At 41.9% G+C, this 12,446-nt stretch overlaps 1 protein-coding gene across 3 annotated transcripts in view; it reads left to right on the top strand.

Moving 5' to 3' along the window:
* LOC147030575 (receptor tyrosine-protein kinase erbB-4-like) overlaps positions 1-12,446 on the top strand; it is a 154,509-nt gene that overhangs the window by 76,708 nt on the left and 65,355 nt on the right. For 2 of the 3 annotated variants that reach the window (XM_085874784.1, XM_085874783.1), the window contains exons 2-3: positions 10,619-10,770; positions 11,044-11,224. In XM_085874784.1, the coding sequence (XP_085730910.1) occupies positions 10,619-10,770; positions 11,044-11,224 (333 nt within the window). Of the gene's footprint in view, positions 1-10,618; positions 10,771-10,861; positions 10,959-11,043; positions 11,225-12,446 lie in introns of those variants that run through there. The other variant, XM_085874785.1, reaches the window with a different exon arrangement.

Raw genomic sequence — 12,446 nt, 5'->3', positions numbered from 1 at the left:
TTATGGAGCGAGGGGAGGGAATGTTCCCCCTTGAGGCGGATCTCGGCCAGGTGGGTCCGGTAGAGCTTTGCGAGTTAGAGGGGGCGAGTGCTGTTGACGGATGCACACGGAACTTGGGGGGGGGGTGTGAAGTCCCCGGGACCTCTTGTGGCACAAATCCCCCGTGTGATTGTGGCGAAATGTGTGCTGTCACGCATGCATAGTGTGGGTGAAAGGCGTTGTGTGAAAGGGACCGCGTGTGTGAGTAAAATGGTGTGCGAGGTTGCGAGTGTGCCGAAATGCATGCTTCCAGCACGCCGTGTGCGGATGAAACACCGTGTGTGGATGAAGCACCGTGTGTGAGTGCAACCGCATGTCGGAGTGTCATGGCGCGGTGTGTGAGCGTCGTGGCACGGGGAAGTTTGTGCGCGAGAGTGCGACGACGACGGTGCCTGACGGTGGACAAAGGCCGAGTAGCGGCCGTAGCTGTTTTGGGGACCGTGCTGAGTTTGCACGGCAGCGTGCGCGGGGTCCGTGCTGTGCGACGCACGAGGCTGCCACGTGCGCGGCTACGCGAGTGAAGCCTGGTCCGTAAACGCACGCGGTGGATTAGCCGATCCCGCGGATGGACAGAAGGTAGGCTGGATATGGATTTGGACCGGATGGGTTCTTCAGGCGAGCGTGTGTGAAGCTCCGCCGAGCAGAGCACATGTGCTCGCGTAGGGAAGCCCTCGAAACGCGAGGCTTGTTTTGAATGCGCAGGGTGACGTTGTGGCTGCATGGTCGGAATCCGGCAGGAGGGGAAATCCCTGCCGGATGGTACCGTCCGAGGAGGGACGAGGTGCGCGAAGCACGAGCAGCTGCCATGACGTCACGGGGGGAAAGGGCGTGGGTTGTGAGTTGCCGCGCTGGTGCACGCATTAAAAAAAAGCAAGCCTCGCTTCGGGTGAACAGGATTCCCGGGCAAGGGGTGGAAGACCCCCCTTGCCCGGGCACAGGATGGAACTAGTTAGGGGGATGGGCTAGCTTAGCAAGACTGGCTTCATGGGGCAGGGACAAGGCCTCATGGAGCTCGTGGAATGGATTAGTTAGAGGGATTGTAGTTGAGATTTCGGATGGGAAATGGAAAATAATATTTGGAGACAGGGACAGACTTTGGATGTGTAGAGGGGACGTAGCTTAGCTACGTAGTGTTCAATGGAACGTGCTATATTGTAACGGATGACGAGGGAGCATGAGGTAGTTCGGGGATGCAGTCAGAAGAATGGCAGTGATCAGCGATGTGAGTTGAAGAGTGGAAAATGAACATGTTGAGTGAGTGAGGCCAGCGGGCCTGAGTGTATGGAGCGAATGTGGAATGCATGGTGCGATGAGTGATTGGGGGAGGAGTGATTCCCACCCAAGGGACCCTGGGGTCAGTGTAAAGTGAGTTAGTGGGTTAGTCAAATTGACAAAATGGAGGTCGTTTTGCTGTTGGTGGGAACATAGGCTCGAAACTCATCTCAAAGGATTGGTCGATCATGTCATGCTGAAGGATGAGGAGGAGGAGCATCTATAGGAACTGAATGAATCAGCAAGAGTCATTGGGGCTCATTAAACAAAGTTGAAATACAAATCATAGAATGGTAGAGGTTATTGATCTGTGTGTGGGTTGAAAAGCTTATTGACTGACCAAGCTTATCATATATAGTTACGACAAAGTGCAACGGCTCAGCATACAGCCGTCACAGTTGAACAACACCCGTAGGGAAAGTGGAAAACAATCAATCATAGCAAGTAGCTATCTCCTTTAAGTATAAAAAAGTCATAAATTTATGTGAATTGCAAGTATGTTGAAAATGTCATCGATTTATGCCAATATCCAGATGTTGTTTTTATGAAGCTGGTTCAAAACCAACCAGTGATGAATGAACATTTTCCTATCTACATCCAATTCACGAAATGTAATGTGTTATTTTTGAAAATACATACATTAAAAATCCATCAAGATAAAGTGGATTGTCCAAAAATGTCAGTTATTAAATCCATCCATCCAAATGGACCATACTCTGTGCAGAGCGTTGGTGCTGCCTAAGCAGTCTCCTTGGCTATTGGGTACAATCATGGACGGGTCGCCACTCTGACGCAATATACCAGCAAGCTGGCACTCATTTTGCCGACCTCGGAAGGATGACAGGCAGTCAACTCCACCTGGTATTAATTCAACAGCCGAGTGGGATTTGAACTCAGAATCCCAGGATCCCAAGCCCACCACCCTAACCATCCATTAAGCTGACACCAGGCATAGTTAGTAAATGGTGGTTGTTTATTTTATTTGATTGCTTCATTTTATCACATATCTGCAAGGAAGGCAGCCAAATCCGAGCCCTATACTTTGAACTTGCTCCACCCAACCTTTGGATATTGCCAAAAAACAATTCAAGGTAACTGATGCAAAAAATAAGTGTATTGATTTCATGGACATGAATGGTTTTGGCTTGAATGGTTTTGGCACAAAACAGCAGCAATGTGTCGATGTTGAGATGAAGGGTAAAGGTAAATCTGGTCATCGGAGGCCACTGGTCCGTCACCAGACCTTCTGGATGCAAAGGCACAGATGCCAATGCTCGGAACAAAATGCCTGACTACTCACAAATTTATTTCAACATTGTGTTTGTGTTTCTTTTGAACACTATCAAAGTGAGTCAACATCAGGCTGGGTGTGGTGCCAGCAGCCTGTTTGCAGTGTGAACTTGACTTGTGGAAGCTTACAAAATCATAAATTTTTGCAATGTTTAGGCTGTTGTGCATGCTGATAAGTCAAACTTTCGTGCCTTTAAAATAAAAAAAATTGTAATTGAGACTGACAAACAGCTGACGTTGTCAATACACTAGGGTTGCTTACATCAAAACTTTGATGTTTGTACAATAACTCTTTCATTAGCCTAGAGCATTGGTTCCCAACCTTTTTTTGCTCTGACCCTAAACTGGCCATCAACAGGGTCTTCCAACCCTGACAGTTTATATCTGGGTCGAAATTTGAACCCAGGCTCGACAGCTCAGAGGTTATTGTGAATGCCTCTAGGCTATCTTGCCAGCCCAAGATCATTTTGTTTGGCTTGCTTCATTCTACTCTACCACACAAACAAATGACTTTAAAGAAACCCAGCACCGATCCAAGTGGTGCTGTGCAATCTGATCCACAGCACAGCAAGGAATCTCAGTTGGAAAGTTGACAGGGTTCCAATGATCAGTTTGCCGGAACACAAGAAATTACCGAATGGTGATTAAAAAAAAAAAATTGCAAAAATAACAAAAAAAAAAACAACCATCATGTGGACCGAGTTTGTCGTTCATGAAATTATTTTTTTAAATAAGAGGAAAATCTTTTCGTTTTAACTTCGGAACGATAGCTGGTGGTGCACTGTTCAATGGGTGCATGATAACCATCTGCTGCAGGCTTTTATAGAGAACGCAGTAATAGATGTCGTACCATTGACAAACCTCATTCATGCCACATTATTTTACATCATCAGCATTCTCTACAATGCACTTCATCCAACGGTCAAGCAGCTTTTTGTTCGCAGCACACAAGCATTTCTTCTTAAGTGTACTCTTACCGGAGTGCATATGGCTGTGCGCACCTCTCGAGCGAATGCAAAACATCTTCTCGCAAGTTTGAAGAATGTTTTCATTTTTTATCTTCTGAAATTTTTTTTGGGTGGATTTCATGTGAATTTTTCTTCGATGTCATCCTTAATTTAACAGCAGTTTTGATCACTTTTCTATTTTATTTTTGAAGGTCTCTGTCACACCTACTTTCTCTTGGTACTCACGTTCATTATCCCCATGCTTAATAAAAAATAATTAGGGGACATTGTAATCGCTCCGTCTGTCTGTCCATCTGCCACGCTATCTCCTCCTAAACGGTTGGGCAGAAATTCACCAAACTTTGATAGTTACAATCACCACATGGGATGAATGTGCAAGAGTTGTATAATTTTGGGTCCTGCCCCCCCCCCCCCGGGGTGGGTTCAAAAGGTCGAATACCGAAAAGTGCAATTACGGGCACATTGTAAAATATCTTTAAATGAAACTTTGTGGATGTAATCAACATTGGGGGATGCATGAAATATTTAACAATTTGGGGGGATTTGACCTGCAATTCATGACCCAGGAGTCGGGGACTTAGTGTCACAGGGGTCAAAACGGGGGGGGGGGGAAACAATTTAACTCAGAATTTCATATTGATTCATTCCTGGTGGAACCTTTTGCCATCTTTGAATTTTGTCTTAGATGGGAAGCGTGGGTATTTGCAATGGCACGTCATCGACTTCACTCTCGTTTTAATTTGTGAAACAAAATTAATTGTGTGAGAAACTTGAAATATTTACCAGATACAGTACATCAGTAAATAATGAGATGTGTGCATGAAATTTGGTGACCAACTATAACCTTTAATTTAATATAGTTACAAGCAGTGTGACAGAGTTGTTTTTGGATGACCTTCATCGTTGTCATGCTTGACAATGTGAGAACATAAAACACCTGTTGTAATGTTGCATTCTAGTTTTGTGCATTATTTTATGACCAGAGTACTCATTTTTTTTTAAAAGAAAACTTTTATTGTTTTTGTTGCCCTACCTGATTATCTTTGATGGCATTGTCAGGGAATAAGGTAGGAATATATCATTCATGTTTTGTAAGCTTGTTATCTCTCTTTGTTTGACGAAAATGAGAATGATATGATGGATGAATGCATTGTCTCTGAAAGACAGAATTCTGAGCTCAGAAATCAGAAAATTAAAAATCAATATTAGTGAAGAAGAACTTAGTAAAATAAGAATTGGTTGGTATGGTCATGCGCAACAAAGGTCAGAAGATGAACCTTTAAACTAGTGTGAACTCAATGGCTTGCAATCACAAATCCCCATGCTTCACACATAAAGCAAAGTTGAAAGATGCCAAAGAGTTCCACCAGGAATAACCCAATATCCAATTTTGAGTTAAAGAAAATATTCTGTTTTGACCCTGGTGACCCTGAGTACTCACCCCCCAGGGCATGAACCAGGGGTCAAATCTACAAAATTGTTATATATTTAATGCTTCCCCCAATGTTAATCGCATATACAAAGTTACATTTTTTTTTAAGTTTAAATTTGTGCCCGGAATTGCATTTTTGGTATTTGACCTTTTGAGCAAGGGTGCAGGGTCAAAAATGATACTACTCTCACACCTTCTTGCCATGTGCTAATCACAACTACCAAGTTTGGTCAATTTCTGCCCAACTGTTTAGGAGGAGCTAGCGTGGCGGACGGACAGAGAGATGGAGCCGATTACAATATCCCCCCTTTTTACGCTCACCTGTAATGTAGTTCCACAGAACTTATGGGATGGCGTGTCGTCCGTCCATCAATCAGTCCGTCCGTCTGTCCACAAATACTTGCAACTTCTCTGAAACTACACATACGATTTTGATGAAACTTCACTACAACATTCAGCACTGTGTATGGACCAAAGTTTGTTCATGGCATCAAAAAAAATCAGGCCCTAAGGGGATCTATGAGGGTTTACCCCAAAATAGGTATTTGCTTTCTTCTCTAAAACTGCGCACACGATTTCAATGAAACTTAACCACAACCTTAATCACCCGTGATGTACCAAAGATTGTTTACACCCTTAAAAAAAAAAAAATCGGGGTCTAAGGGGGTATACAGGGGGTTGCCCCCAAAAAGAGGGATTTGCTTCCTTCTCTGAAACAGCACACACAATTTTGATGAAACTTGACCACCACCTTTATCACCTGTGATGTACCAAAGTTTGTTCACGGCCTTCAAAAAAAAAATCAATAGGTATTTACTTTCTTCTCTGTCACATATTTTGTGGGTCATCCATGCCCACTAGTGGTTCCCAGGTGATCTTATCCAGCCACTACCAGGTGAGCACCCAGGGGTATTGCCTGTATGTTTATGCCTCCGGTGATGAAGTCGCCGGTGGCATTATGTTTCCGGGTTGTCCATCTGTCCGTACGTACGTCCATGCAAATTTTCTCTGTTTTCTCTGCAATTGCTTATCTGATTGACACGAAATGTTCACCATAGATGTGACTCTTCATGAATATTTTTTTTAAATGATAATTATGACATCATAGGTCACGTGTGGTGGCAGCCTTGTTGGGAAAACAGAAAAAACGTTGGACCTCTGTATTTCCTAAACCGCACCATGGGAAAAATCATTGGTGAAGTGGTATCCTGGTCAAAATTTGACATGTACTGAAGAACACTGCATTCGATCATTTTGAAAATTTGTGACGTTCATCTAGTGATCGATTGGTCGACAGAAAATTATTTTTTGGTTTGTGGTTTTTTTTTTTTTTTGGTCATGTGGTTTGGCAGCCATATTATTGTTTTTTTTGTTTTTTTTTTAAGGAAAAAATCTTCTCCAGAACCGCCTTAAACATCGAAGTGAAACTGCACATAAATGATCGACTAAGCATGTTGAATAAAGTTTGATAACTATGATGTCATCGGTCACATATTCTGGCAGCCTTCTTGGATTTACCCTAAAACCTTCAAAAGTCTTCTTCTCCAGAACGGCTGGACAGATTGGGGGAAAACTTAACACACCTTTTTACGATGCCTTGGGAATACTAATGTGACAACGGATAATTGATGTTATATGGTTCGGTGGATCATATTGGATCGAAGAAAATATTATAGCTGCATACAGTGTGGAAATGATGATGATATGGGTGACGTGGTGTGGCAGCCATATTGGATAGAATAACGAACCTTATCCGATCAAAACTAAACTTCACACACGTGATCCTCCACCAAATCCTGAGCTGATTCCAAACGTTCAATGCCTAGGTCATGTAGTTTGGCAGCCATGTTAGTTTGAAAACTGAAAATTAAAAAACGTTTCGCTCTAAAATCGCTTAACAGATTAATGTGAAACATGTTTCGTTATCTGGAGCAATGGCAGTAGATCACAACTGCAAAGTTTCGCTTCGATCGCTATAGCAGTTTCTGAAATATTATTAAAAAAAATATTTTCCTTGAAGCCTGGGCAGAGTGGAGGTGGTGGGGGGGGGGTGGAGACTTAGGGTCTCCGGGGTCAAAATGGAGAAGAAAATTTTAACCCAAAATTTGATATTGGGTCATTCCTGGTGGAACTTTTTGGCATCTTTTAACTTTGTTTTAGGTGGGAAATGTGGGGATTTGCGATGGCGTGCTGTCGAGTTCACTCGAGTTACCTCTGCCACCGAAGGTGGAAGGAGGTTTCCACCCCTGTCTGTTTGTTTGTCTGTCTGTTTGTTTGTACACGGTTTTTGGCCACAGTTTTCAAGCAATCTGAAATTTTTTGTGTGTAGTTGACCAGCCAAGGACAGCAATGCTTAATTTTGGTGAAGCTCTGAATCCGGATCTGAGAATTTTTTAAGTGATTCTTGACCATTGAGAAATATGGCCAAAAACAATATATAGCACAATATCAAGTTTTTGGATGGATTCCGCAGAAATTTTGTGGACAGGTTAAAGGTGTGAAAAGGACTAATTGATTCGATTTTGGTGAAGATCTCGATTTGGATCTAGATATGAGAATTATTTAAATTTAAAGTGATTCTTCACCATTGAGAGGTTGGGCTGAAAATGATATTGTATGACATCTCAAAAAGTTGTGGATGGATTTGGATTAAACTTTGTGGGCATGTTGGGTATGTGACAACGACGAATTGATTCGATTTTTGTGAAGATCCGAATGCGGATCCGGATACGAGAGTTTTAAAGTGATTCTTCACCACTGAGAGATGGGGCCAAAAACGATGTATCTCATGAGATCTCAAAAAGTTGTGAACGAGTTACGACAAAACGAGGTGGAAGAGTTAGGTGACAAGAACAAGCCGATTCGATTTTGTTTAAGCTCCAGATTCAGATTCGACCTATCAGTGGCATACAAAATGTAAACTATTCACCCTGGTGGAGGTGTGCTCTTCCGAGTGCTGTTCCGTTTTGCCAAGTGTCACTCTGTGACTGATTTTTCAGTCTGTCTGTCTGTCTGTTTGTATCTCAATCGCTTACAGGTCACAATTTACCGAAGGTCAACAACTTTTCTGGATTTCTAAAATCCTCAATTTTCGTCCGATTGACTTGAAATTTGAAGAGGATTTGCAAATGAGGTCACTAAGTTCAAACAGCTATTATTTTTGAGGTCAACTTAGGCTGAATTTCTAAAATTGGCAATTTTCATCCGATTGACTTGAAATTTGAAGAGAATTTGCAAATTTGGTCACTGAATTCAACCAGCAATTATTTTAAAGGTCAAATTTCTGTTATAGATTTCGCAAGTATCGTGCTATGCACGACATCTTTCGTGTTTGTTTGTCTGTTTGTGTGCAGGATATCTCAAAAAAAGTTGTGGACGATTTCGGATGAAGGCCAGGTTGGATGTGTGACGAGGACAAAGTGATTAGACTTTGGTGAAAATCGGAATCCAGATCCGGCTACTATAATTTTTTAAGTGATTGCTCACCGTTGAGAGATGGGGTTAAACCGATATATCGCAAGATATCTCCAAAAAATAGTGGACGGATTCGGATGTAACTTGTTGCACAGGTTGGGTATGTGACAAGGATAAATTTGTTCCATTTTGTTAAGATCCGGATCCAACTACGAGAATTTTTTGATTTTTAAAGTGATTCTTCACCATTGAGAGAGAGGCCCAAAACGATATACAGTATAGCATGATATTTAAAAAAAATGTATTGTGCCCGATATGTTCTTCTGGATCAGGCATTGCATAGCAAAGGTATGCGCTCTATTGAGTGCCCTTCAAGTTATACTTATTTTTATTTTTCAACCATTTTTATTATAAGAGTTTTCTCTGTACCAAGGCATTTATAAATGAATGAAAGCCTTTTCCAACAAACTTTTTCATTGAGCTGTACACAATCAGGCAGTGCTTACCTGCAGTGGCACCGTCAAATAAATATATATATATATATATATATATATATATATATATATATATATATATATATATATATATATACATATATATAAAACACTACAACAACAGATGTCAGCACATGGAACATACACAAGGGTCTCACCAGAGGGGTGTTTGGGTATGTAGTATGTATCAGGAGGGTGTCGGCATGCAGAATTATTGCCAACATGGCAGAGCAGTAGCAAGAACAACAATGGTATGTCATCGTATTCTCTTGTGCACACAAATCAAACAATGTGAAGGAGCAAAATTTTGTCATTGTTACATGTACGTCTACTGTAATGTGCTGTTTCACTCATTGTGAAACAAAACTATCAAAGACCTATGTCCTTTGCAGTATCCACTTGAAAATGTGTTTATATGTATCAATGTTGAGATGAGCTGTTTTAATCTAGACATACATATCATTTGGATATAATGCTTGCACCTCTTTCTGACCTGAACTATAATGTTACAGTGATGTGGTAATTTGGTGAGCATGAAGAAGTATCAAAAGATACGGCAGGCTTTATTATATTCTCATGTAAAAATGGTTATGGCTGGCATTATGGCCTGGAGGGTACGTACACTCGCCTCTGAGCTGGTCTAGCCTTGGTTTGAACTCCTACCCAACTATAAACCGTCATGCTGGTATTTCCCAGGCAGGGTGATTCATCAATGTGTGTGCTGTTCCTCAAATGGACGATAAACTTGGTGTCCTGTCTGCCAGAATTAGTTGCTAGATGTTATAGATCCCAAGGTGTCTTTCACGAAGAGTCGGTGCGTTATCGCCGGCACCCTAAACAAACTCCAATGTCCTGCTCTAACTACTGCTGGGAAGACAATGGCAAACCACCCAGGATAACTGTTGCCAAGAAACTGCTTTGGCAGCACTGCCCTTCTGTAACAGAGTACGGTACATAAAAAAAAAACAGGTGGTTAAATACCAGCCATGTCGCATTTTGCTGTGTGACTTTGGTATAGCTTTGACAATTCATTTGTGATTATTTTTCAACAAATTACTCGACCTACTGCTGTATAATGCATATACCTGTGGGTGCCAATGCTCACCTATGCAGGTATGACCTCTGACTGTGCTGTTAATTTATATCACCACGTCGGCTGAACTTTTGAGAGTTCACTATGCAAAGTACCCAAGCAGGTTTGCCAAGTCGGTGTAAACACAGACAGCTCCTAATTTGCATACTTATTTTACTGGAAATAAGAGTTATAACACACTGGCACGTGCAACTGAGAATGAGGAACCTATTGAAAGTCACGCTTGTACACAACTAAAAAAAACCAGTCGAAACAGTACTATCGCAGCTTGATGAGACAGTCTTTTGTTAATTTGTTGTATTTATTAAGAAGGGCATGATAAATTTATTGTGATAACTACTTCTATAGCCAGCTTACCACTTTTGTTGGTGACTGATTTGGAATCGGTGCACTCCTGCTCATGTTCATTTGGCCTAGTATATGCAGGGAATCTCAAAATGCTCATTCCACCTGATTGGGAAGATCGGAGAGGATCATTCAGTCTCCTTAATCCATAATTTGTTTACATATTCTTCTATAAGTTGAGCTATTTTTGCATGATGTCAGTGATGTCTTGTTGCTTTCTTTTTGTGTTTGCTGTGATCTGAGGCTCACATTTCTTGCTTGGTGTTTACAGTGTGCGTAGGCACGGAGCACAAGTCTGAACTCCTCATCAGTAAGAAACAGCATGTGGGTGCTCTCCGTACACTATACACCGGCTGTGAGGTCGTGCTTGGAAACCTTGAGCTCACACACCTAGAAAGAGGAGCCAATCTGACTTTTCTCAAGGTAACCATAGATAGCTGTTGGGACTTTGGGAAATATATTTTGTCATTTTTTAATACACCCTCCAGTAAGTAACAGTGACTGTTCTGTGAAGTATCACCTTTACAGATCACTGAACTGAAAAGGCCACCGTGCTCGACAAAAATATGAATCGGTACATTTCCATGAGATTTCTCGCCTGCATTTGGAAAGCAAGTTTTTCAAGGAGATTCCATCGAGTCAAGTTCTCACATCTGGATTACAATCGCTCCATCCCACCCTCGTTGTGAAATGCAGGACATTCGGGAGGTCATGGGATACGTGCTGGTGTCCTTGAACGAAGTGGAGATGATCCCACTGGAAAACCTTCGCATCATTCGTGGAATGAAGCTCTATCAGGAAAGCTTTGCTCTTGTCATACTCGAGAATAACGGACCTGGTGGAGCTCTGCAGGAACTTCCTCTCATTAACCTGACAGGTGCATCCTTGAGACGTCAGCCTTTGATTTCGATGCAAAAATGATGGAAGTTTAGGTTACCTTCTTGGCTGCTGTTTATCTTGCCGATAATTACCTTGTGAAATGAATACTGCGGTAATTGTACAGATTGGTAACCTTGCGTAATGTAATAAACATTTCAATCTGATTGCCTCATTGAAATGTTCCATTGCAAGCTGATGACCAGACTCGTTTGTGTAATGGTTTGGAGTATCTGCTCTGAGTCTGGGAGGTTGGTGGTTCGAATCCCATCCGAGTCATACCTTAGTCTTTAAAAAATGGTATGTGCTGCTTCCTTGCTTGATACTTGGGATTGAAAAAGGATAGCGTATGGACAAACAACCATTGGTTGGCAACCATTGGCCAGGCTCGATGGGTCTAATAGCCTCGATCCTTCTATGTTGAAGTTCCTTGTAAGGGAACTTGTATTAACTAACATAATTTTTTCTAATGACATGTGGGACTTGGCCTTTTGTGTGGAAGAAGATGGCAAGTGGTACTGGTGTCCACGTTTTGATTTGTCCTCTTTGGAACATTATCAGAGCAGTCAAGTATCGGACCAAGAATGTTTGCACGCATATGTTTGTGCAAACCTTTGCAATTGCATTTCTTCGCAACATGAGATACAATTAGTATTTAAACTACAAATGAGCAGTTCTTTTTGGCTTGAAAAGGTAGTCTTTTGTGACAATGTTGGTATGTTGTGTTTTCGATTACGCCATTCCATAAAACATCAACAAGTGGGGGTCACGCATTTTGCCTCGTGTTTCCCTGCTGTCTCAAGTAAACTCAACCAAGGAGCTGATACTCCAGGTGCCCTGCCTTTTGGGTGGTATGAGGAATAGATCTGTGTAATGCGAAAGCTAAATCTTGAATAGTTTTCAAAATATCACATACACAAGCCAAGTTACCAAGATGGTTGCCATCATAACATAATTCAGCCAATCACCGCCGTGATATGATCAGGTTGAGATAATGTCATGAGGAGTAGATATCTGCAATATGAAAGCTAAATGTTCATTGGTTTTTGAAATATCGCGTACACAAAAGTATATTGGACGGATGATCAGTCGGTCGGTCAGATGGAGCTCATTTAAATGTCCCCCATCTCCGACCTTGTTTGAGATGTCCCCCGTCTCCGATTTGTAGGAGGGGCGGGGGACAATTATGGTAGAAATGAGCAGCGACATTTTCACCCAAACCT

The sequence above is a fragment of the Eptatretus burgeri genome, chromosome 3, assembly GCF_056783735.1.
Source record: "Eptatretus burgeri isolate ZD-2024b chromosome 3, Ebu_testis_v1, whole genome shotgun sequence".
In the NCBI taxonomy this organism is placed as follows: Eukaryota; Metazoa; Chordata; class Myxini; order Myxiniformes; family Myxinidae; genus Eptatretus; species Eptatretus burgeri.
Note: the sequence above shows the minus strand (reverse complement) of the source record. Positions and strands in the feature narration are given on the sequence as shown.